Genomic DNA, 25,899 nt, shown 5'->3' on the forward strand with positions numbered 1-25,899 from the left:
GGACCTTAAATGGTACAAGTGACCATAAGAACCTTTGTAATATATCAGAGAAAAATGCCTTGATCTAGAGTTATCAGCTGTTTCTTCCCCTTACTCCCTTTTTGTAAAATGACTTTGTCTCTGAAATATATGAGAAATTAGTCTTGCTGAGACCAGGACAACTCTCTACACACTGAAGGATCATATTACATGATCCCATGCAAGTCTGTGGAAGTGGGGAGGGGAGCAGGAAGTGAGTGAGACACACACAGCCAGAGAGATTGCACAGCTAAATAGTTCTATATTCACATCAGTACAGGTCAGTACTTCTCTGTAATTTCCTGTATGAACCCAGGGCTGCATCTGAGTAAGGGCTCATGCACACAAACTTATTTTTTGTCAGCATTGGGGCCGCAAAGGATGCAGACAGCACACTGTCCGCATCCGTATGTCTGTTCCGTGGCATCCGCTAAAATATAGAACATATGCTATTCTTGCCCGCATTATGGACAAGGATAGGACTGTTCTATTATGGCCCGGACGTTCTGTTCCGCAAAATTCAGAATCCACACGCTGGTTATCCGTGATTTGCGGACTGAAAAATAGGCTACGGTCATGTGCATGAGCCCTAAGTGTGAGAGACTTAGGAAGCAGATTTTCCTCTACTTTCTGTTAACTATGGTTAAAATGAGCAATCAAAAACATACACAATCATAATAAAATCGTGACAATAAAATCGATAAATATTCAATATAAGATCATAAAGTAAAATCGCTAGTTGTATTGCCTATATAAATGTTCGCATTCACTAGCAAAATTCAAGAGTGTGAATATATGACATTCGAATCTTCGATCCGAACTAAGTATAGGAAGACAAAAATCTCAGTCCCATATGAAAAACTTTGAATGAACAAAAGTGTCTCTTAGAACTGAATATAACTTGTGGTGGATTAATCGCCCAAAGTTTGTGCAAGCGGCGTCCCGCTATGTTGGGTTCTCAGCGGCGTCCCGCTGAAATACTTTAATGAACCACTGAGGAAGGGGTTATCCAATACCCCGAAACGCGTCTGGTTCAAACCCCCCAAAGGATCACTTACTAAGCGCAATGGAATATTGACTTAAGAAATTGCCCGTCAAATACTGTCTGCTACGCAAGAGGCGATTTAAGGCTTGATGAAGTAAAGATCGTGCACAAATATCGAAGTCCACGTGCAAACAAGCCGCCGGCGTGGGGAAATCAGACGGAAGTAATTTGCACAACTCGCAAGACTACGATGCTCTAGAACGTCTAGAGCATCGCATGGGCATTTGTTACATTGAATGGTAAGACTGTTCGAATTTTCATTACCGTATGTGTGTTGGAAATACACATTAAAGTATTTCAGCGGGACGCCGCTGAGAACCCAACATAGCGGGACACCGCTTGGACAAACTTTGGGCGATTAATCCACCACAAGTTATATATTTAGTACTAAGAGACACTTTTGTTCATTCAAAGTTTTTCATATGGGACTGAGATTTTTGTCTTCCTATACATAGTTCGGATCGAAGATTCAAATGTCATATATTCACACCCTTGAATGTTGCTAGTGAATGCGAACATTTATATAGGCAATACAACTAGCCATTTTACTTTATGATCTTATATCGAATATTTATCGATTTTATTGTCACGAATTTATTATGATTGTGTATGTTTTTGATTGCTGATTTTTTTTTTTATTGTGCCTAGCACCCATTATCATATGGTAGTACATAATATTAAAAAAACTCAATATTGGTCGCATTATCCGAGAGTGGCCAGTGCATTTGTTGTTTATATTGTGATTCCATTGAATAGATTGGGTGAATCTACTCTACTGAGAGCACCTTACTTGATCTTAGGTTTATCCAGTGCGTCACATTATTTTATATTTTATATTTATTTATGGTTAAAATGAACTTTACTTTTTAGATTTTTGTATTTTACCTTTCTTCTCCCACTATCAATAGCAAACAAATGTAGCAGTTTTATTGGACATCCTATAGATATCACATTATCTCCACACATAATTTGGCCATTTTTGATAAATCTATCCATTGTTTTATACTCATGTTATAATTGTAGGCTATTTTTTTACTTTATTTTTATCTTTTAGATATTAGAGCTGTGGGGCTAAAGAAAGGGATGTTTTTTAATCCGGACCCTTATCTCAAGATGTCTATTCGACCTGGAAAAAAGAGTACATTTCCAACTTTTGCCCATCACGGTCAAGAAAGGAGATCAACAATTATTGCAAACACCACAAATCCAGTATGGCAAGGAGAGGTATTAAAAAACATGTATTTGGTGTGTATGCTGGTGCTAAGCAAGATTTAGATTACAAATGCAAAATACCATACTGGATTATATAAACTTTTTATTTTATCATTTAGATTATATACTGTATATGAACTGGCATGAAAGTGAAAATAGACAAATTTAATCTTTTTATACCTTAAAGTGATTTCCCTATCTTAGACATTTATGGAATAGCCACAGGATATGCCATAACTGTCTAGTAGATATGGGTCCATTGTGAAGATAGAGGTGGGGCGTGCAGTTATCAGAAATGTTATCTAAAATAGGGGAAGCCCTTTAAACCCTAAAATTCTCCAGTAAATTTAAATATAAAAAAAGAAACAACTTTGAAAAAAATGTTAACTATCTTCCAATCTGGCACCGCCGTCCGCTAATGTGCCACACACACAGTACCACAGTAAAATTCTTTTAACCCCTTCCTGACATGGAAAGGGGTTAAACTAATTTAACTGTGGTATATGTGGTACATATATTTTGGGTCTTTAAAGATGGCACTGCTCAGGAGCAGAGTGGGCACCATAGCCACCGAGTGCCTGCTGTTTTACACAGCAGACATGAGGTAGCAGAGTCTTTTGATCGGAGACAAAGCCGATCACAGACTTTTAACCACTTACATGCCATGATCAATTGTGACCACTGCATCTATGCGGTCAGTTACCGGAAGTGCTTCGCTCCCAGTGACCAAGCAGCATCTCTGCAACGGGATCACAGGAGCAATTCAGTTGCTATGGCAACCTGGGGCCTTCTAAAGCCTCCAAGGCGTTCTGAGGTCTGCCATAGCAAAGTTCCAATCAAGTCCTACCTATGGCAGGGCTTAATAGGATCTTAGTGAGTCTCCCATAGACTTTAGTGGTCTATGTTTCATTTTTTTATAAAAAAAAAAAAAAAAAGATATCTAGAAATCACCTTCCCCATTTTACAAATAAAAATAAACAATAAAAATCATTAATAAAGTTGTGTTCCAAAATGCCTGAACTATTACAATTATTTATCCTGTACTGTGAACAGTGTAATGGGGAAAAAAATGGCCAACTCGCTGCTTCACCTCCCCAAAAAAATTAATAAAAAAATAATAATAAAAAGTGATCAAAATTCGTACAACCCCAAAATGGTATCAATTAAAAATACAGCCCTCCCCCAAAAATGAGCCCTTACACAGCTTCATAGATTTAAATATAAAAAGGTTACAAGGGTCAAAATATGGAATTTTTTTTATTTTTAATGGGGTATTCCACAAGATAGGGGATAAATATTAGATTGGTGAAAATGAATGGAGTAGCCACGCGCATGTGCAACCTACCACTCTGTTCCTTTCATAGAGGGTGCAGGGGGTATGGGGCATCAATTCTCGTGATCGTGGGGGTTTCAGTGGTAGGACCCCCACCGCTCTAACAACCGGATAATTCACATGTAGTTTTTACCGCATAGGGAATGCTCTCAAACTGAAACCCATAAAACAATGGCAGAATTGCATTTTTTTTCCAGTACAGTTCTATTTAAAAAAAATCCAGATTCATATGCAATATTAAATAGTTTCATAAAGTACAACTTGTTATGCAAAATGTATGACTGTGTATGGGAAAGTAAACGAAGGCAGGGAGTAATAAATGAAAAAAAAAACTGAAAATTGCTGTCAGGTAGAGTTTAATCTAGTATTCAGTCACAAAATTGTGATAATCAGCCACTTGTCTCTGCACTAAACTATATTATAATGTCAAATTTTAAATAACTTATTTTATTGTGATCTTTCTTTCTGTTCGTTTTTTTGATTGCCGTCAGACAATAAAAGAATAACTAATTTGTTGCCATCTGTTTTATTAAATTGGTGCCAGATGAAAGGAATGTTAATGTTGTAAGAACATGTACTTATTCTGGACTGTTTGCCATTTTAAGTGTTCTTTTTTCATTCAGAAATATTCCTTTGTTGCTCTTCTGACGGATGTTTTAGAAGTTGAACTAAAAGATAAATTTGCCAAAAGTCGCCCCATCATCAAAAGGTTCCTTGGAAAATTAACTATTCCAGTACAAAGGCTCTTGGAAAGACATGCAATTGGGTAAATATATAGCTTCTGAAACTAATGTATTGTTACTTGAAGTATAATAACTTTTTCTTTACAATATACCATATTTTCACTTTATAAGACGCAGTTTTCCTCCCCAAAAGTGGGTAGAAATTGGCAGTGTGTCTTATGAAGCAGATACTAATGAGCACTTCCAATATGGAAGTGCTGAATAGTATGCAGGAGGTACAGGGACTGTACGCTGCTAGCGCTGGCAGGACTCACCGCTCCCTGGTCTTTTGCTGGCCCCACACTGCCCTGGGCCAGCAGAAGACCAGAGAGCAGTGAGTGCAGAAAGAGCACTCTGCAGGAAAGTTAATTTATTTTATGTTTTGATCTGAGGTCTGATTGGGTGGTCTGCTCTGAGGTCTAATACAGATTGTGGATCTGATCTGAGGTTTGATACTGATTGATGGTTTGATTGGGGGTCTGATCTGAGGTCTAATACAGATTTGGGGGTCTAGTCTGTGGTCTGATACAAATTATGGGTCTGATTGGGGGATCTGATTCTGAGATCGGATAAAGTTTGGTGGTCTGATACAGATTGGGGGTCTGATTGGGGGATCTGATCTGAGGTCTGATAAAGTTTGGGAGTCTGATCTGAGATCTGGAGAAGATTGGGGGGGTGATGAAAAATATATTTTTTCAAATTTTCCTCTTTTAAAGTGAAATACAGTAAATGCAGAAACAGGACTTTCCATATGCTCTAATAAGATATATTTATGTACAGGCAGAACCATCTAAGGTGGTACTAAGGGCTACACTCGTGGGCGCTGCTGGGAAAATATTTGACTGGTTATAGCTTCCTTTGGTGGTAACAGTTGATTGAACTGGTTTGAATAAAAAAATGGTTATTTTTATGTGAAAGGTTCTCGCTACTATTAAACTTTAATTCCCCCCCAAAACAAAGATAGCAATAGTACTTATTACAGTAACACTGACATATATAGCTAACGGTAAGTACAAAGTTGACAGAGTTAAATGGAATCTGTCACATGTTTTCTGCTGCCCTCAATTATAAATCCTAACAGCTCCAGCGTACGCCAATGAGTCCTCATATTCCTGAGCTCACCGCTCTTCCCACCCAACTGCTTCTAATTGACAATTTTTTCCAACTGAATGAACAGCAGGTGGGAGGGGAAAGCCAGGAGCTCATGAATATGGGGACTCATCATTATGCACTGGGGCTGTTGAGTGTAATATTTTGGCATAACAGCTAGGTCACTTAAAGAAAGTGAGCCAGCATTATGGTAATGGGATCTGTCACTAGTTTATGATGTCCATAGTTGGGACACCATAAAACTGGTGACAGATTCCCTTTAAACAGCATGTTTTAAAACAGAGCTGTGGGGTCAGAGTCGAAGTTAGTTTTGGGTAGAGTCAAAATCAGTAGAAATGTACCGACTCCAGCTTATTAATGTTGTGTGATTAATTTATTGACTTTCATATAAATTTAGAAAAGTGTACACATTAATCCTAAAGATATTTTATGTTCTATCAATCTAAGGCCCTTATCAAAAAAAGTGATAAGCAAGGTGTTCAAGTGGTAATAGAAAATCAGTTCCCACCTCTCCTGGTTCTCCCCTGTCCCTAATACTATAAACAGTGATAAGCAGGGTGTTATAGTGGTGAGAGATAATCAGTTCTCACCTCTCATGTGTTCTCCCCGTCCCTAATACTATAAACAGTGATAAGCAGGGTGTTCAAGTGGTGATAGAAATTCAGTTCTCACCTCTCCTATATTATCTTCTGTCCTTATACTATAAACAGTGATAACCAGTGTGTTCTAGTGATGATAATCAGTTCTCACCTATCTTGTATCCTCACCTGCCCCCTTATACTATAAATGGTGAAACGCCTGGTGTTCTAGTGGTGATAGATAATCAGCTCTCTCCTGTCCTTCTACCATAATCAGTGATACGCAAAGTGTTCTAGTGGTGATAGATAATCAGTTCCCACCTTTCCTGTGTTCTCTCCTGTCCTTATACTATAAACAGTGATAAGCAGGGTGTTCTAGTGGTGAGAGATAATCAGTTCTCATCTCCCCTGTGTTCTTTCCTGTTCTTATACTATAATTAGTTATAAGCCCGGTGTTCAAATGGTGAAAGAAAATCCCTTCTCACTGCATCTTTTTTCTCCCCTGTACCTTTTACTAGGTATCTTTATGCTGCTCCAAGGCCCTAAGTTACAATGCCTGAAACTGTGCCGCACATGCTCAGTAGTATGTTCTTCCTCCAAAGATTTGCACACAATTCTCTGCATTTCCAGGACATATACATATTTAGATTTTATAACTTTTTATGAGGACAAATTTATAGATTCCTTACAATTTATTAAGTGTATAACAATGTTTTCCAGTTATTAAATGTATAGTGCATTTCATTTTTACTTACAGAAAATTTCAGAATTCGGATTCCAATAAATATGGTTTAAATTCTATTACTTACATTTTTTACTCCCAGCATTCCAAGAGCCATAACTTTTTCACATAACCGTATGAGGGCTTGTTTCTTGCAGGACAAGTTATACTTTCTAATGGCACCATTTACGGTTACATACAGTGTAGTGGGAATAGGGAAAATTTTAAATGGTGTGTAATTATTTAAAAACAACCACAATTCCGCCACAGTTTTATTGGTTTCCGTTTAAGAAAATTAAAGGCCGCTCATTTGCCCCTATCGACAACTACCATATTTGTTGGTTTTAGGAGAGATAAGGAAGCATTATTGGTTAGGCCCCACTTTCAGAAGTTTTGGGCATGATCACGAGGGACGTAAATAGAATTCATTGTGCCCCAAGATGAATTGAAGTGTTGCCCCCTATACCCTCCCCTCAAAAAAGATAATAAAATAAACAATTTCCAACATGAGATCATACGAAAGGGACATGAAAGCAGAAATATGCCTAAATTAGGTTCTTTACACCACAATCTGTGACTTTTCCCTGCTCACGCCAGATCTAAGCAAGTGGGTGTGGCGGGGAAGGAGGTGGGCCGGTATGCCCATCTCACCTACCATTTTCTACACTTGTTTTAGACGTAGAAAATGGTCTAACTGTAAGACAGCTAGGAAGCTGTCTTATATTTAGAAGTGGCAGAGGATCCGCCGAAGTTATGTACAGGCCAGATCCACCGCCAGCTATAGGGGTTATTAAACACCAAAGATTTTTAGCCACATGAAATCTCAAAAATCGGATTAAGTAGGGTGGGATGCCTCCTGTTCTTTGACATGCCAGTTATTGTCACTTGTGCAATCTGAAAGGGACCGAAACCTTGAAAAAAGAGGCCTTGGTTATCAATCTGGCAGATTGATATGCTCCTAAACCAAGATGTCAGCACTGTGCAACGTTGCTTGTCCCAGTGGTTGGGAGAACGACGACGAACTGGAATCGCAGCAAGAGGTGCACAAAGGTGAACCTCTACATGGATGGGTCAACTGATTAGAAGAATGATGCGTAGTTATCCATTCTGTACTGCAAGTGAAATTGGACGTCACATCCCGAGCCTACGGCGCCAAACAGTGCCTATCATATCATAATGCCTATTAACGTCATACCACTGCTCAAAAAAGGCTATGATGGGGCTGAGCAAGATGGCAATGCGGGCTGGGATGGAGGTCTATCTTCAGCGATGAATCTCGCTTTTGCCTTGGACTCAATGATAGCCAGAGATTGGCCTGGAGGCCACGTGGGCAACACTGTGAAGAGGTCTTCACAAGGGAAAATCACACTGGTCCTACTCCTGGGATTATAGTGTGGGATTACATAATGTATGGACCCCTTTTCCTTCTTTGTGTCGCTGTTTGTATGTTGAGGACTATGTTTATACTTGCTATACTATAAAACTGTAGATATAAAATAATAACTAAATACAAATAAAATGGTGACCATTATAGAAAATGAAAGTACAACAAATACTGTATCCAACAGTTTCACCCAAAACTATTGAATTAATGTCCTTAATTGGTGGTAAATGTTTGTTAGGTGCTGCTTTCCATTGTGTCTTATTTACAGTGTATAGATAATGTTCAGCTATAGACAGCACATGCAGAGAATATAACTGCAGATATAGATATATCAAATATCTTCCTGAGAAGAAGCTTCTAACTGATGATAACAGACAGCTTGTGGAAGTGCATGGTAATAGTATACTTCTCCTTAAAGGCCAAGGACACCTTCAGGGTAATTTTTATCACTGCATTTTACAGATTTTGGTCTAAAAATAATTTTATAAACTGGCTGAGAGGCTCAGTGAGGCAGCACGGCAGGCTGAACACTTAGCTGCGGCATGCGGCAGCCATCTTCTTCTTATTGCTCCGCACTGCAGTGTCCTTTTCGCCTAGAAGGTGGGCAACGCGAACAAAGGAGTGCCGCGCGCGCCTGATGATTCATCAGAGGCGGAAGCTCGGTTCGGCTAATACCGCTCCTCAGCATTGTGGAGTCCACCGGCTGCGCAGCGCAGTGGCCACAGCCTGCGCTTATTAGCAAGATTCAGCACAGTTCAGACAGCACATACTACTTAGCAATCAAATTAAAAGTTAGTTGACGGCCAGGCCAGCTTTCACTGCAGTCTGGCACCCGGGGCAATGGTCCCCCCGGCTCCCCCCATCCTATGCCACTGCCTATTGGTAATATTCCATGGAAAACAAATATGCAAAGAGCAGCCCAAAACAGCTGTCTACAGATGGATATCTGGCTTGGTTATATACCAAGGCTTGTTTAAAAGTGGGATCTTGATTCATAGGGAGCCACTTTCAATAGAGTTGTGCGGGCAAGATGGTTCTCTTTCTTGGAAGATGCCTTTTTGCATATTCGTTTTTCATGGAGCATTGCCAATAAGTCTCCATACCACAGAGTACTTCCCGGAGTGGTCTCTTTAAGGAGATTCATCACCCCTTAGCTCTTATAGATTAGAAGAGGACCTTTAACCGCAGAATAAAAGAGTAAGTAGGTTTTTATTGGTCAGATGGTTGTAGATGATACTTGAGATCACGACCATGCATAATATACTTACCTTTTGTCTGCTTTCAGTGACCAGGTACTAAGTTATAATCTGGGTAGAAGACTCCCAACTGATCATGTAAGCGGATATTTACAGTTCAAAGTTGAAATAACATCATCTATTCATGATGGTAAGGAAATGTGAGAAACCTGTGATTACATGCCTGAATGTTATTTCATATTCATTTATGTAATGGCTGTATATGAGACAGTGACACTGTATGCATTGATTTATTAGCTCTAGCTCCAAGTCGTTTTACTGCCTTATAGATTCTAAAACAGTGAAGTTGAAGGTTTTGTCCGCTTTTTACTATTGATGACCTATCCTCAGGATAGGTCATCAATATCACACCCAGCATCCCCGCCGATCAAGCTACTTGAAGAGAAAGTAGCGCTCGTACGAGTGCTGCCTTCTCTGCTCTGTTTACCTGCTCGGTGTTGAGCAGGTGTAAGAACAAGTATGGCGTCCCCATTCACTTCTATGGGACGGCGTATTCCCTTCGCTTGAACAGATAGAGCCATCCCATAGAAGTGAAGGGGGATGCCATACTTGTAATTGCACTGCTCACCGCTACAAATGTTGCAGCGAGCAGTTAAACAGAGCAGAGAAAGCAGTGCTCATACAAGTGCTGCCTTCTCTTCAAACAGCTGATCGGCGGGGGACCCGGTAGTCAAAACCCTGACAATCTGATATTGATTACCTATCCAGAGGACTTCTAATATTTCCCTCATGGTGAATTCCCCCCAAAGTGTGTTGAGCTGTATTAATGTGGCATTACATATTTTGAGTTGGCTTTAGGCTTTTTTCTATTCCCTTCAATGCATATTATAGGCTCATGCAATACAGAAATTGTTTTGCAAAACAATTTTGTATAAATTATTAACTGGGAATGTTGTGAAAGACAACAGTTAGGATTCATTATGTGACCACATTCTTCAACTATTTGTAATAATTACTTTTCAATATTTCTTCGTAGATGCTTCTCCGGAGGCAGTCGGCACGCTGCTTGCTGCCAACAATATCAACGGTGATCTCGGTACACCTTCCGACGATGAAGATAGCCCTGCAGGTCACGATTCGCCTTCATATTCCAATGGCCCCCTACATGCAGAGTCTTTACTGGACGGGGTAAGATCAAGCATCACCATTGAGACAAACTGTAATGAGACGGCTAGCACCTCTTCGAGGCTGTCGCCTATTCGAAACCGCCAGGACTCTCTTAATGATTACCTTGATGCAATTGAACAGAATAATAACAATGCTAAGTCTTGCGCTCCTGCCTCTGTTCCTTGCGATCGTCCACTTGGGGCTTCGCCAAAGCTGAGGAGCAGTTTTCCCACAGATACAAGGCTCAATGCAATGCTTCATATTGATTCAGACGAAGAAGATCATGAATGTCAGCAAGAGGTGATGTGTCATTCACCATTACTGGAAGAAGGCGGACTCGTGCTACGCTGTAGTAACGATGCAAAAAAAGACTGTTCTTTTCATATATCCTCAAGTCGAGAGGAGCATAGCAGTTCCGAAAATGCACAGCTGAACCCACAAACGTCTGATGTTTCAGAAGGTAACGCTCAGACTTTAAATACAGAACAACCAATGTTGGGAGCAGTTGGAGGGAAGGCTGAAGGTACAGTAGTCGGTGGCAGTGTTGTTGAGGAGATGGACACTGCGCTGTGCATTTGTGAGGGGGTACAGGAACCCTCACATGTGAATGGGGAGGTGTTTGAAACAACTGAAATCGGGAAGAGTGACATTGATGCAAATATATCTGAACCTACATTATGTCCACCCGCTCAGGAAGGGTCTGAAATAGGAGCATGTATTTCGACTAATACACAAACTGCATGTGAAGACGGTGGCGGTGTCGAAGAAAGGACAAATAATGAGGGCAGAGATGTTATTTTTAATTTTAACTTTACTTCGGGAAGTTATACGCAAAGTACATGTTCTTCTTCTGTAGACAGTTCGGAAAGCCCTGCTCTTTATGCAAATTTTGAGGGATGGGGGGCTTCTGTTTTCGGATCTGGGCCTTCCACTGATTTTGAGGTGCAGGCTTCCCAATGCAACCCTTGTTCCCTTCCAAATGTGAACATCAACAGAAACAAAGAGGTAGATCAAAGTGGAGCAGAAATGTGTGAAGGAGATAAGACAGAGGAAATTTGGCAGAGAAGAAATGTACAAACAGCTACCACCAGTAGGCAACACACTCAGGATGAGGACTCCGGCGGAGCACAGGCAGCATCGATGGATATTTTACAGAGTACCTTGCAAAGTGAAGGTGCCACAGCAGGTAAGCCATTTTATCTCTAAATATGACCTATCATCTGTCCTAATATATGTGTTTTAGTAACTGCTTGCATTCCCCATGCAATAACAATTCAGGAGCATCTTTTCATAGAACTCGATGTTGTGTCATTCCTCAACTAAAGTTCCAGCTGGGTGTTACCAGTTGTGAGGTTATCCGTGCGCAGTCTGAGATTAACAGCACTGTTTGGATAGCGGTAGATTGCACAAAATTGTTATTCCATGAGGATGCAAGTAGTCTAAACAGACATGTCAGGAGACTCTTTAAATTACATATTGTAACCAATAATAATTAGAGGCTCTGTCAGCATGATCAACCCTAATAAATCAGACATAATGCCTGGTAGGGCTCATAGTTATGATTTAAATGATGCCTTTCTTTTGTCTGTGTGTCAAACAGCTGCACAGTACACTCACCCTCATCTTGATTGACAGGGCTAGACATCAGTATGCTGAGGGCAGAGCTGTGTCCTAGCGTGTGCATATCATATATATACTATATACTATGTACTATAGCCTTACCATAATGAGAAGAGTGGATTTCTATACATATTACTGCTTTTTTCACAAGCACAATATATGATAATAAATAGAGATGAGCGAATCGAATCCCATGAAGTGGCATTAGATCAGAATAGGATAATCAGGATAAATTCGATTTGCCTTGTACCGGAATTTAATCTGAAATGGAGTAAAAAAATAAAATAAAATCAAACTTACCTCCTCCATTTGTTCGCGACAGGCCGCCAGCCTCCATCTTGATTGAAGATCTCGGACGAAATCCCGTACGTCACCACGCAGGCCAGCGTGATGACGTGATCTCGCAACGCGCGAGATTTCGCTCCAGATGTTCAAGCAAGATGGCGGCAGCCAGCCCGTTGTGAGCAAATGGAGGCGGTAAGTTTGATAAAAAAAAAAATTTTATTGTTCATTTTACACAGTTTTTACGATCATGTATGAACGCTGCATCTGAGGGGTACAATGATGGGAGCGGTGCTATAATAGCTCCCTGTCATTGCACCCGCTACTTACAAAAAATGCGCTTCGTGATGAAGTAATTTGTCATGAAGCGAATCTTTTTGTAAAATTTGTCGAATTAGCCGAATCAAACTTTTCAATTCACTCATCTCTAATAATAAATACACTAGTAGTATGTGTTAGCACTAAGCTATAGCTTAACCACATAGGAAATAATGTTTTTTCTATCCTTAGAAAGCTAAGTGGTCAGCCTTGCATGTAAAGGTCCTTAGTTCAAGTCCCAAGAGTGACGTATTTTTATTTTTTCTCACACATTTAACCCATAATAAAATTATATAACCTTACTATATTTTTATGCTTAGGAACCTAAAACATATTTCTGGTTTATTCACAGACACAATGTATGATTATAAAGAAACCAGCTAAACATTTTATTTTTCTAAGCATAAAAAAAATTCTTCTCAATATAATAAGGATATAGACTTTTATTATGGGTTAAACGAGGGAGAGAAAAAATATCAGAAGAAAAAAATCTGAAAGTCTCTCATAAGATGCAAACCTGGTATCTCTACATGTAAGGCTGACCACTAAGCTATAGCATTACTAAGCTAAAGCATTTCTATGCTTTTCTTAATTTTTTATGATGCTTCTCTTATTAATTGTTTCCTTCAGTAATTAGACCTGTACATAGTTGCCAGGGTAGTACAATAGATTGCTTTATAAAGATCCTTTAATTACACATCCCAGTGATTTAAGGCACATGTCCAAGTAAGGTCTCTTTATCAACACTGAAGAAAATTGATGTGAATGTAGCCTTACACTAAATACTTATGTGCAGTAGAGAACACCCTGCCGGAGTTCACCGGATCTGGTATTGCTGGATACTACCCATCACCGTATCCCATAGACTATAATGCATGCAATGTCTGGATGAAACCCAGCACTCATACCAGTAAGTGGCCGTATCCCGTTATAGTCTATGGGATCTGGCAGTGAACGGTAGTATCCAGCAAAGCCAGATCCGGTGAACTCTGGCAGGCTGTTTTCAGGCTACTGCACATGTGAACGTAGCTTAAACATAACGCCTTTGACATAAGATTTTATTTTTTTTTACCTCCTAGTGGGACATATTTTTTTTTTCAATATTGTGTTATGCCGCAGGTTCCCAAGTGAATGGCCATCAACCACTGCGGTCACTTCCTTCAATCCGACAAGATGTCAGCAGATACCAGAGAATAGATGAAGCTTTACCACCTAGTGAGACCTTATTTAATTCCAGTGTCACTTTTTATCTACCTTTTTCGCTTTCCTAATCTTCGCTCTATAAAATGACTGCGCCCCGATTTACTACAGGATTTGTAATATTTACGGTCATTAAATTCTTTTTGTTTAGAAGGTGACAATGATATTTTAAGAGAACCTCCAATCCCCAAAAAGTCACTGCCATTACAAGTCACTGGGGGAAGGAATTGGAGTAAGATGTGCAAAATGTATTAGGATCTAGGACTGTTACCTGCAGTAATATATGAGTAGTCCTGCAGATAAGAAGTCCAGATCACTATTTTCTATTTTCCTACTGCCCCCTGTTCCTCAGCAGTCAGAGCTCAGAGCTGCACTGAAATACACAGTCCGGACTGCGCACATGAGTCCTCTCTAATTATGTTAGCTCAGCACAGCAGTCCGCAGGGGCAGACTGAAAACTTAAAGTGGCCCTGGAAAAAACCTAATTGTCCCCATGTTGTAGGTGGGTCCAAATTGACAGAAGGTGAGGCAACACAAGTAGATAGGGCCAACGCATGTAAACAGGGCCTACAGAAGGGGGCCAGCAATACATAGTTGAGAGCAAAATAACAACCCAGAAAAACCAAATACCACAGTGTTGCGCAATATACTGCCATCCGCACCATGGTATCCAACTGTATCATCGTCCTGGGGATGGCAATACAGTTGAATTCAGGAGGGCACAGGTGGTTGCTGGCCAAGTGAATAAGTGCCTGATACTCCTAAATTAATTATTGCTGAGAGCATCAGATCATGGCTGGGGGCCATATGAAGAGGGCTTGAGTGGCACCCTGGGCATTGGCCCACCAGGAAATTTCCCTGTAGGGTCTATGACCAGTCTGCCCCTGGCAGTCCTTACAGCTATGAGGGCTGACGGCAGGGGAACGGTGGGCAGTAGGAAAATAAAAAATTGTGATCTGGACTCCTTACCTGCAGTACAAAGGCCGATATTAGTCTAAGATCATGGTGACATATTCCCTGTAAGAGGTACAGACCTCTTAATAAACTGGGCTCATCTTCTCACAGTCAGTGTGCCAGGTGATTGAACCTACCTAACTATAAGGTGGCATACAGTTCAGCTATAAATTCTACCAGTGTGTAGTCGAGGATGCAGAGACTATGGGGGGTCATTTATCAAACTGGTGTAAAGTAGAACTGGCTAAGTTGCCCATAGCAACCAATTAGATTCCACCTTTTATTCTCCAAAATGAAAGGTGGAATCTGATTGGTTGCTATGGGCAACTAAGCCAGTTCTACTTTACACCAGTTTGATAAATGACCCCCTATGTGCCTTTTTTGTAAACCGCTTCCACTTTCTTTTTAAAAAGTGGCTCAAAATGGCAAAAAGTTTGAAATTTTTGTGCAATAGGCCTGCACAAAAAATGCCTTTTGTATGCCAGTAACTGACATGCAGCCAACTATAAATTTCCCTCCAAGGTGATATTTTTATTCAGATAACTGGCTGACAACTAGTAGGGTAACTCTCATGTTTCCCACAGATGTTGTCACCATTTGTGAGTCTGAGAAAGACTGGATAAAGCTATTCCTGTAGTGGCAGCCATATTGACAGTCACACAACTTTTCCAGAAACTAAGAAATGGCTGACTGAAACGAAGGAAGTGGCATTCTGACTCCCTTAGAAAGTTAAAGAGGTGGTGCCAATATTTACATGTATGCCCAATCCATAGGATAGTGGGGTATGCCTGCAAGAATCTCCACTCATCACAAAAAAACTGGGTTTTGTGTCTCCCCATATCATTGGAGCCGCAGTCACTTCCATGGGATTGCTGAAGAGAAGCTGAGTAGATTACTCGGCTACCTACGCAGGTCCCATAGAGATGAATGGATTGGCAATGTCTACACTTGACTGTCATTCCAGTCATACAGATGGACACCAGGACCCCCATTCTCATGATCCTAGCGCTAAGACCCCATCAATCAGACATAAAGGGGGAGATGTATCAGAAAGGAAAACTGGCTTAGTTTCCCAAAGCAACCAATCAGATTCCACCTTTTTTCAGAGCTCCTATAGAAAAGGAAAGGTGAAATCTGATTGGTTGATATGGACAACTGAGCCAGTTTTCCTTTACACCAGTTTTGATAAATTTCCCCCTTATTCCCTATCCCCTGGATAGGGGATAGATTTTAATTTTGGCACAACCCCTTTAATGATCATAGGTGAGCTAATGGTGCAGAATTAGTGAGAGTACAGCCCCAACTCTCTGCAACTGCCAGGCCTTCGGCACTTTGATTGACAGGACCAGGTGTGATGACATTTTCACTGCCTGGGCAGTTGCAAGGAGGGAAGAGCCTCTAGGTGTAATGGTAACACCCCTGTTGCTCCTAGAGGCTCATTTGCATATATCATCATCATCATCATCATCATCATCATCATTTTTCCTAGCAATGCGGGCACATATGAACATGGGACCACCGGCTATAATATATCAAAACACTGTTTAAAACTTGGATCTTGCTTTTTAACAAACCTGTTTATAAGAACAATAAAGTTATGCTTAGCTTCAGGGGTGCACCTAGCCTTTCTGCTGCCTGAGGTGAAAACTGAAACGGTGCCTCTCCCCCCCCATGCCAATTTCTTAACCTAACCCCTTTGCCACAATGAAAGCGCTCATTCACCCTTCTGCTGCCCCCCTATTGTCCCTACCTGGTGCTACTTGAGGTGATCGCCTCACCTGGCCTCATTGGTGGTGCACCCCTGCTTAGTTTTTGACTGTATATTGACTGCTTTTATTGAAAAGTTGCCTTCAAATGTATTTTGTATATTTGCTGATTTTTAGATTGGGAAGCGCGGATTGACAGTCATGGTAGAATATTTTATGTGGATCATGTAAATCGCACGACAACATGGCAACGACCTACAGCTCCTCCAGCTCCACAGATCTTGCAGAGATCAAACTCTATTCAGCAAATGGAGCAGCTTAATAGACGGTGAGAATATATACTGGGGATTTTTACAGTACCTTATTTACTGTACATTAGGAAATATGTAGGCTTTTAAAAGGCTATGGACACCTTTGGGGCAATTTTTTTATTGCATTTGACTCATTTTGGGCTAAAAATAATTTTTCAAATCTTTTATTAAAAATTGGAGCAGTTTTTGAGTTATAGGGGTTACATTTTAGTCTATTTGCTGTCACTTTCTGTTTAGGGAGCATTCACATGACCATATTTTAAGTTAATTTCAGTTCATTGGAACTGCAAAAGATGCGGACAGCGCACTGTATGCTGTCCACATCTTTTGCAGTTCCAATGAACTGAAATAAACTGAAAATATGGTTGTGTGAATGCTCCCTAAACAGAAAGTGACAGCAAATAGACTGAAATTTAAACCCTGTATCTTGAAAACAGCTACAATATTTAATAAATGATTTAAAAAATATATATTTTTAGCCCAAAATGAGTGTGCTGTCTGCATCCGTATGTCTGTTCTGCATCCCCGAAAAAGAATAGAACATGTTCTATTTTAACAAAGGGCAGGACATGCTGATCTGTGAAATATGGAATGCATACGGTCAGTATTCATGTTTTGTGGATCTGAAATTTGCAGACCGCAAAAACGGAAACGGGCGTGTGAATGCCTCCTTTCTCTGCATCCTGTCATCTGACAGCTCATGTGTAGCTCTCATCTCTGATCTCCTGACCTCATAAACACTTATTATAGCTAAACTCTTATCAAACTAATAAGACTAAGGCTTAAATGAGTGTTTATGAGCTCTTAGGAGATCAGAGATAAGGACTACACATAGCCCCTTAGATGACAGCTCAGAGTAAAAGTAAGATCCTCACTGCTAGGCAAATATATAACTCTTTATAACAAAACCTGCTAAAAAAATAATAATAATGACAATTAATAAAGTGTGTTTTAGCCCAAAGGGAGTAAAATGCAATCATAAAAGAAAAAATGCCCCCAAAGGTGAACACAGCCTTTAACCCCTTCAAGACCAAGCTAGTTTTTACCTTCAGGACCAGGCCATTTTTAGCAAATCTGACATGTCAGATTTGTCACATGTGTGATAATAACTTTAAAACGCTTTTACTTATCCAGGCCATTCTGAGACTGTTTTCTCGTCACATATTGTACTTCATGACAGTGGTAAAATTTAGTCAAAAAATGTCATTTTTATTTATAAAAAAATACAAAATTTACCCAAAATTTTGAAACATTTGCAAATTTGCAAATTTCAATTTCTACTTTTATAATAGACAGTAATACCTCCAAAATAGTTATTACTTTACATTCCCCATATGTCTACTTCATGTTTGGATCATTTTAGTTAGTTTTGAAGTAAATCTTGAAATTATTCAGAAATTTTTCAAAACCCACTTTTTAAGGACCAGTTCAAGTCTGAAGTCACTTTGTGAGGCTTACATAATAGAAAACACCCAAAAATGACCCCAGTTTAGAAACTACCCCCCTCAAGGTATTCAAATCTTATTTTACAAACCTTGTTAAACTTTTCGGTGTTCCACAAGAATTAAAGAAAAATGGAGATGAAATTTCAGAATTTCATTTTTTTTGGGCAGATTTTCCATTTTTTATCAATTTTTTCCTGTAACAAAGCAAGGGTTAACAGCCAAAAAAAACTCAATATTTATTATCCTGATTCTGTAGATTACAGAAACACCCCATTTGTGATAGTAAACTGCTGTACGGGCACACAGCAGGGCGCAGGAGGAAAAGAATGCCATATGGTTTTTGGAGGGCCATGTCACATTTGAAGACCCCCTGATGCACCCCTAGAGTAGAAACTCCAAAAAATGACCCAATTTTGGAAACAATGGGATAAGGTGGCAGTTTTGTTGGTACTATTTTAGGGTACATGTGATTTTTGGTTGCTCTATATTACACTTTTTGTGAGGCAAGGTAACAAATAATAGCTGTTTTGGCACCATTTTTATTTTTTTCTTATTTACAATGTTCATCTGACAGGTTAAATCATGTGGTATTTTTATAGAGCAGGTTGTTACAGATGCAACAATACCAAATATGACAACATTTTTTAGTTGTTTGTTTCAATTTTACATAATAAAGCATTTAAAAAAATAATAATTTTTAGTGTCTCCATATTCTGAAAGCAATATTTTTATTTATTTTTTTGGCCGACTGTCTTATGTAGGATATCATTTTTTGCGGGATGATGTGACGGTTTTGTTGGTACAATTTTGGTGTGTATGACTTTTTGATCACTTGGTATTACACTTTTTGTTATGTAAGGTGACAAAAAATGTCTGACAACGTTTTTATTTTTATTTTTTTACGGTGTTCACCTGAGGGGTTAGGTCATGTGATATTTTTATACAGCAGGTGATTATGCACGCGTTGATACCTAATATGTATACTTTTTTTTATTTATTAAAGTTTTACACAATAACTGAATTTTTGAAACAAAGAAAATCATGTTTTAGTGTGTCCATATTCTGAGAGCCATAGTTTTTTTTTATTTTTTGGGCGATTGTCTTAAGTAGGGTCTCATTTTTTGCGGGATGAGATGATGGATAGATTGGTTTGATTTTGGGGTGTGTATGACTTTTTGATTACTTGGTATTACACGTTTTGTGATGTAAGATGACAAAAAATTGCTTTTTTACACCGTTTTTTATTTATTTTTTTATTACGGTGTTCACCTGATGGGTTAAATTATGTGATATTTTTATAGAGCAGGTCGTTACGGATGTGGAAATACATAGTATGTCTACCTTTTATTTTATTTATTAAAGTTTTATACACTAATATTTTTTAAACAAAAAAATTATAATCATGTTTTAGTGTCTCCATAGTCTGAGAGCCATACTTTTTTTTTTTTTTTTGAGCGATTTGTTTTAGGTAGGTGACTGTTATATTAGTACTATTTTGGACTTGCACTTTTAGTGATGTAAGGTGACAAAAATTTTTTTTTTAAGCACAGTTTTTATTTACATTTTTTGACAGTGTTCACCTGAGGGGTTAAGTCATGTGATACTTTTATAGAGCCGGTCTATATGGACACGGCGATACGTAATATGTCTACTTCCCCTATTTTTAACAATTATTTTTTTCTAACTTTATTTTGGAAAAAGGAAGTTTTTTTTTAACTTGAAACTTTTAGTTTTTTATTATAATAAAACCACTTTTTTCACTTTATTTAACTTTTCATATTTGTCCCTCTGTGGGACTTTATCTTTTCAGGGTTTGATCCCTGTTTTAAGTCAGTACAATACATTCTGCGTTGTACTGAATTGGAACTGTCAGCGTCTTACACAGTGAGATGCTGACAGTTGACTAGGAGACCTAGCGGTCAGGCTGAATCTCCTGGGCTTCCGTAGGCTGGCAGCTCCGATGCGTGTAAGGCATCGGGGCTGCCACGGCGACCATCGACCCCCTGCCAGAGCAGCGCAGGGGGGCGATGGAGTCAGAGGGAGCCCCTTCCCTCTGTATACCCAGCACGTACCGCGTGTATCAGTAACAGCCGGGCCCATGCTGCGGATTGCAAGGAGCCACATTCGCTCATGTACATGTACGTGATAATGCGGGAAGGGGTTAATGTTAAGAAATGTATCCACATAAGAACATTTGGGCAGATTTAAAGTTACGAGGCAGCATTTTTCGGTGATTTACTGTAATATGGAACAATTCTACCACTATTGCTCATTGTTGACATAAAAATTAGATTTTTGCTGTAGTCTAAATTAAATGTAAAAGTGCCAGTTGCAACTAAAGTAGTCACTGTGGCTTTTGAAAAGTTGCAAAATCAGGGTTTTACAACAAACGCCATAGGTGGATGATGCATGTCCCCTTAATGTCATATTTCCCTACAGTCCATTGCAGCAGCAGATGCGAATGATCACTGTGGCTCCATTCACTGGGTTACAGATAGCTGAGAGATAATAGTTCCTTCTTGATATTTTATTTGTAGAGTCTTTGTTTAATTCCACCAGATATTTCTGAAATGTGAACGTACGTATTTGAAGGCCATCAGTAGGTGCGCTGAGTAATTTATTTTTTTTTTCTTTTTTAATTTTATTACAATAACAGGTATCAAAGCATCCGACGAACGATGACTAATGATCAAGCCGAGGAAGTGCCACATCCGGTTGAAGGGGCGGTAGCAGGGGATGATGTGGATTATCATCATTCAAATGCAGGTCTGTAAAAGATTTAGGAAATTGATCAAATTTTTCTTTTGCCGACATCAGTAAATCTTACCATAAGCTCCTGCCGGTTATCATTATGTCTATATTCTAAGGACAATCATCATGTGTTTTATATATAAGGGGATCATTATTTTCCATATTCCTATTTTGTAAGCAATAGTTAAAGAGGAAAAACATTGTGAACTAAGTATTATGACATATACAGCGGTGCCCAGGGATCTCACTGCACTTACTATTACCCCTGGGCGCCGCTCCGTTCGGCCGCGATGTCCTCCGGTATCTTCGCTCACTTGGTTATAGTAGGCGGAGACTTAGGGGTCTTGGTTATAGTAGGCGGAGTTTGCCCTTGTTCTGCTGGGTGTCTCCTCCTCCTAGGCTGTAGCGCTGGCCAATCGCAGCGCAGAGCTCACAGCCTGGGAGGTTTTTTTCTCCCAGGCTGTGAGCTCTGCGCTGCAATTGGCCAGCACTACAGCCTAGGAGGAGGAGACGCCCAGCAGAACAAGGGCAGACTCCGCCTACTATAACCAAGTGAGCGAAGATACCGGAGGGCACAGCGGCCGAACGGAGCGGCGCCCAGGTATAATAGTAAGTGCAGTGAGATCCCTGGGCGCCGCTGTATATGTCATGATACTTAGTTCACAATGTTTTTCCAGGTGAAAGGTCCGCTTCAAACCCACGCACTTTATCTACCACCAATACTAATGCGCTGCCACAGCCTGTCCTGTTAAAAAGGGGTTCTCTGGGAATTAGGAAAATTAAAATTACTGAAAATACTTTAATATTACTTTATTATAAATATATTCCCAAATACCTTTCATTAGTTATAATGGCTCATTTTGTCAAGCAAGCAATCCTCAGGAGAAATAAAATGGCTGCCGTCCTATTAGTATATACAAAACCTATCCTAATAACACACCAGAACAAGTTACTTCAGGACACAGATGAGGGTGAGTGTGTGGCTAATGAGTGGCAGCCCTTGTATGCAGTCTCTATTACCACAGTCTGTCCTGTCCGTCCTCTCTGTACTTCATGTCTCCTCATGAACTCCACTCCTTCAAGGATTGAGCTGAAGATCTTATCAGCTGTAAGCCTCATGCACACGACCGTATGTGTTTTGCGGTCCGCAAATTGCAGATCCGCAAAAAAAACAAAAACGGATGACGTCCGTATGGTATCCGTTTTCTTTGCGGATCCATTGTAATAATGCCTATCCTTGTCTGCAAACTAGAAAAAAATAGGACATGCACTTTTTTTTTTTGCGGGGCAATGGAACAGACATACTGATGCGGACAGCACACGGTGTGCCGCGTTTTTTGCGGACCCATTTAAATGAATGGGTCTGCATCCTATCCGCAGAAAAAACGGAAAGGACACGGAAACAAAATACGTTCGTGTTCATAAGGCCATATTCAGGATCATAATCCCTGACAAGCAGAGAAGAGCGGAGGATGAGGCAGCTCTTTACCTCAGTGTTGTAAAGTAACTTGTCCTTCTATGCGATTAGGACAGGTTTTGTGTGTACTAATAGGACGGTGGCGATTTTATTTCTCCTAATCATTGCTCATCAGACTAAACGAGCCATTATAACTGATGAAATGTATTTGGGAATATATTTACAGGGGGAGCCTGTTCAAAAATTTGCTGTGGGGCCCAGTCAGTCCTAGTTACTCCACTGGCTCTTGTCCTTGGGTTGTCTTTGATATTGCAGCTGAAATTCATAATTTCCCAACACACCACTCTCACTGACACTGCTCCACTCACCTTTTTTTTGTGTCAATTATGCGAAAAATAGAGATTCTGGATTTTTTTCTAATGGCATTGACAGTGCGGGATAAATTAAGTGATAATTGTATAATTCAGGTTGTTATGGATGCGGCGATACCAAACATGTAGCGAGGATTTTATTTTTTAAATTCTTTACACTGAAAAGCATTTTTTTTTTCCAATGGAAAAAGATGTTTTAGTTTTTTTTAACTTCAGAGATTTGTTTGAAATAAAACTTTATTTCTATTTTAACCACTTATTAGTCGCTTAGGGGACTTTGACTCCTTTGATGGCTTCCATAATACACTGTACACACGCTTTATTGTTTAAAATCAATTAAATGCAAACAAAATTAGGAATCACAAAAATGTCATCCTATTGCAGTACTATCCCCAGTAAAGCGAGAGTGTAAAATAATGACGAGTTCAGAAATGCTCAGATATATATAACCGATAAGGCAATAAGCTGACAGTTAGTGAACAAGTAGGATAAAATTACCCAAAAGCTAAGTAGATAACGTTATGTGATAAAGGTACCTAATACTCAAATATACAAGGTAATTTTATTATGTGACATCCAAAAGATCTAACCAGATCAACGGTGATACATAGAAACCAGTTCTAATAATATCATCTTTTGGATGTCATGCTTTGTGCTAGTTTTTTATGTTTAACACCTTTAAGCGACAGCCAGTTTGGACCAAATGCCGCAGCCCCGTTTTTCAAATGTGACATGTGTCAGTTTATGTGGTAATAACTTTGGAACGCTTTTACTTATCCAAGCGATTCTAAGATTGTTTGTGACACATCATACTTCATGTTAGTGGTGAATTTTAGTTGATATATTTTTCTTTTATGCATAGAACAATTTTAATTTCTCTGCTTTTAAGACGGATAGTGATACTTCATAAAATAGTTATTACTTTACATTCGCCATATGTCTATGTCTTTATGTTGGCATCATTTTTTAAATGTCATTTTATGTTTTCAGGAAGTTAGAAGCCTTAGAAAGGGAGGTGGGACGAATCCAATTTTTTTTAAATCCGAATCCAAAAAGCTTCTCGAATCTTTCGAATCTCGAATCCTACGAATCCTGTACATAAGAATCGTGTGAACGGTGTAAGAAACAAAGTGATCCAAACTCAATATTCTTTTAATATGAAAAAAGAGTCCTTACTTTTTTAACAAAGTATTAGGATTTGGATTCGAAAAAAATTGGAAATACAGGGTAATACAGCACACATACCTCTGAGGCTGGGTTCACACCCGAGCGTTTTACAACAGGCAAGAACCAATGATTCCCTATGGGAATGGTTCTCACCTGAGCATTTTACAGCGCGTACGATCGCGCTGTAAAACGCCCGACGCCCCAAGAAGTACAGGAGCTTCTTTGGGGTGTCTTGTCGCGCGTTCCCGTACATAGATTTCTGGGAACTCGTGACAATGGGCGTTCGTTTGTTCCGGAGCAGCGATTGTAAACGCGCATACAATCGCGCATACATAGCGCTCCATCCCGTACGCTCAGGTGTGAACGCAGCGTTACATCCAGTGACGTCTCCTTTGATGTAGATGTTCCTTCCCTCTTCCTCATCTTCTCCTTTCAGACTTCCGGAACAGACCACCAGTTTTCAGCCATTTTTCGTCTCTGCAGTTTGACAAAAAAAAATAATCTTAGTTTACTACTTTTCCATCATTCTCGCATCTTTTGGACAAATCATCCTACCACCCCCAATACTGTGCCACTGTGCTCCCCAATATTATACTGCAGAAACAGATAAACCCCCTGATAATAGTAGTACCACACAGAGCCCCCCATATAAAATACCCCTTCTTTGTGGCCTCAGTAGATGCTCCCATTGTGCCCCCTAATAATGTGCCAGTAAAAATGGACCCCCATAATGCCCCCAATAATGTGCCAGTAAGTGTCTTCATAGATGCCCCCCTATCAAGTGCCAACACCCCCATGTGCCAGTACCAACTGCCTCTCTCCTCCCCCCCTATGTCCCAGTATCATAGTGCCATCTCCCCCCCAATGTGCCAGTATTAAGTGCCTCTCTCCTTCCCACCCACCTCCCCATGTGCCAGTATCATAATGCCATATCCCCCCCAATGTGCCAGTATTAAGTGCCTCTCTCCTTACCCCCCCATGTGCCAGTATCATAGTGCCAACTCCCCCCCCAATGTGCCAGTATTAAGTGCCCCTCTCCTCCCCCCCCTATGTGCCAGTATCATAATGCCATCTCCCCCCATGTGCCAGTATCATAGTGTCACCCCCCCCCCATGTACCAGTATCATAGTGCCATTCGTGGATTCAACTGATTCGTCGTCCCATCTCTACTTAGGCTACTTTCACACTAGCGTTTGATCGGATCCGTTCTGAACGGATCCGATCATATTAATGCAGACGGAGGCTCCGTTCAGAACGGATCCGTCTGCATTATATTGGCATATAAAAGCTAAGTGTGAAAATAGCCTCGGACGGATCCGTCCAGACTTTCAATGTAAAGTCAATGGGGGACGGATCCGCTTGAAGATTGAGCCATATTGTGGCATCTTCAAACGGATCCGTCCCCATTGACTTACATTGTAAGTCTGGACGGATCCGCACGCCTCCGCACGGCCAGGCGGACACCCGAACGCTGCAAGCAGCGTTCAGCTGTCCGCCTGTCCGTGCGGAGGCGAGCGGAGCGGAGGCTGAACGCCGCCAGACTGATGCAGTCTGAGCGGATCCGCATCCATTCAGACTGCATCAGGGCTGGACGGAAGCGTTCGGGTCCGCTCGTGAGCCCCTTCAAACGGAGCTCACGAGCGGACAGCCGAACGCTAGTGTGAAACTAGCCTTAGAAGTTTAGAAGCAAATGTTAAAACTTTAAAGAAAATTTCCAAAACCCACTTCTTTAAGGACCAGTTCAGTTATGGAGTCACTTTGTGGGACTTGCATAGTAGAAACCACCCATAAATGACCTAATTTTGGAAACTACACCCCTTAAGGTATTCAAAACTGAACTGATTTTACAAACCTTATTAACCCTTAAGGCT

At 40.1% G+C, this 25,899-nt stretch overlaps 1 protein-coding gene across 3 annotated transcripts in view; it reads left to right on the top strand.

The window, feature by feature from the left end:
* Positions 1-25,899, top strand: part of HECW2 (HECT, C2 and WW domain containing E3 ubiquitin protein ligase 2) — a 215,896-nt gene that overhangs the window by 133,478 nt on the left and 56,519 nt on the right. For 2 of the 3 annotated variants that reach the window (XM_044290314.1, XM_044290317.1), the window contains 7 exons: positions 2,118-2,287; positions 4,232-4,374; positions 9,409-9,509; positions 10,356-11,672; positions 13,826-13,921; positions 16,744-16,894; positions 20,979-21,088. In XM_044290314.1, coding sequence (XP_044146249.1) covers positions 2,118-2,287; positions 4,232-4,374; positions 9,409-9,509; positions 10,356-11,672; positions 13,826-13,921; positions 16,744-16,894; positions 20,979-21,088 — 2,088 coding nt within the window. The remainder of the gene's footprint in view (positions 1-2,117; positions 2,288-4,231; positions 4,375-9,408; positions 9,510-10,355; positions 11,673-13,825; positions 13,922-16,743; positions 16,895-20,978; positions 21,089-25,899) is intronic. The other variant, XM_044290315.1, reaches the window with a different exon arrangement.

Source organism: Bufo gargarizans, chromosome 4, assembly GCF_014858855.1.
Source record: "Bufo gargarizans isolate SCDJY-AF-19 chromosome 4, ASM1485885v1, whole genome shotgun sequence".
NCBI classification, from domain to species: domain Eukaryota; kingdom Metazoa; phylum Chordata; class Amphibia; order Anura; family Bufonidae; genus Bufo; species Bufo gargarizans.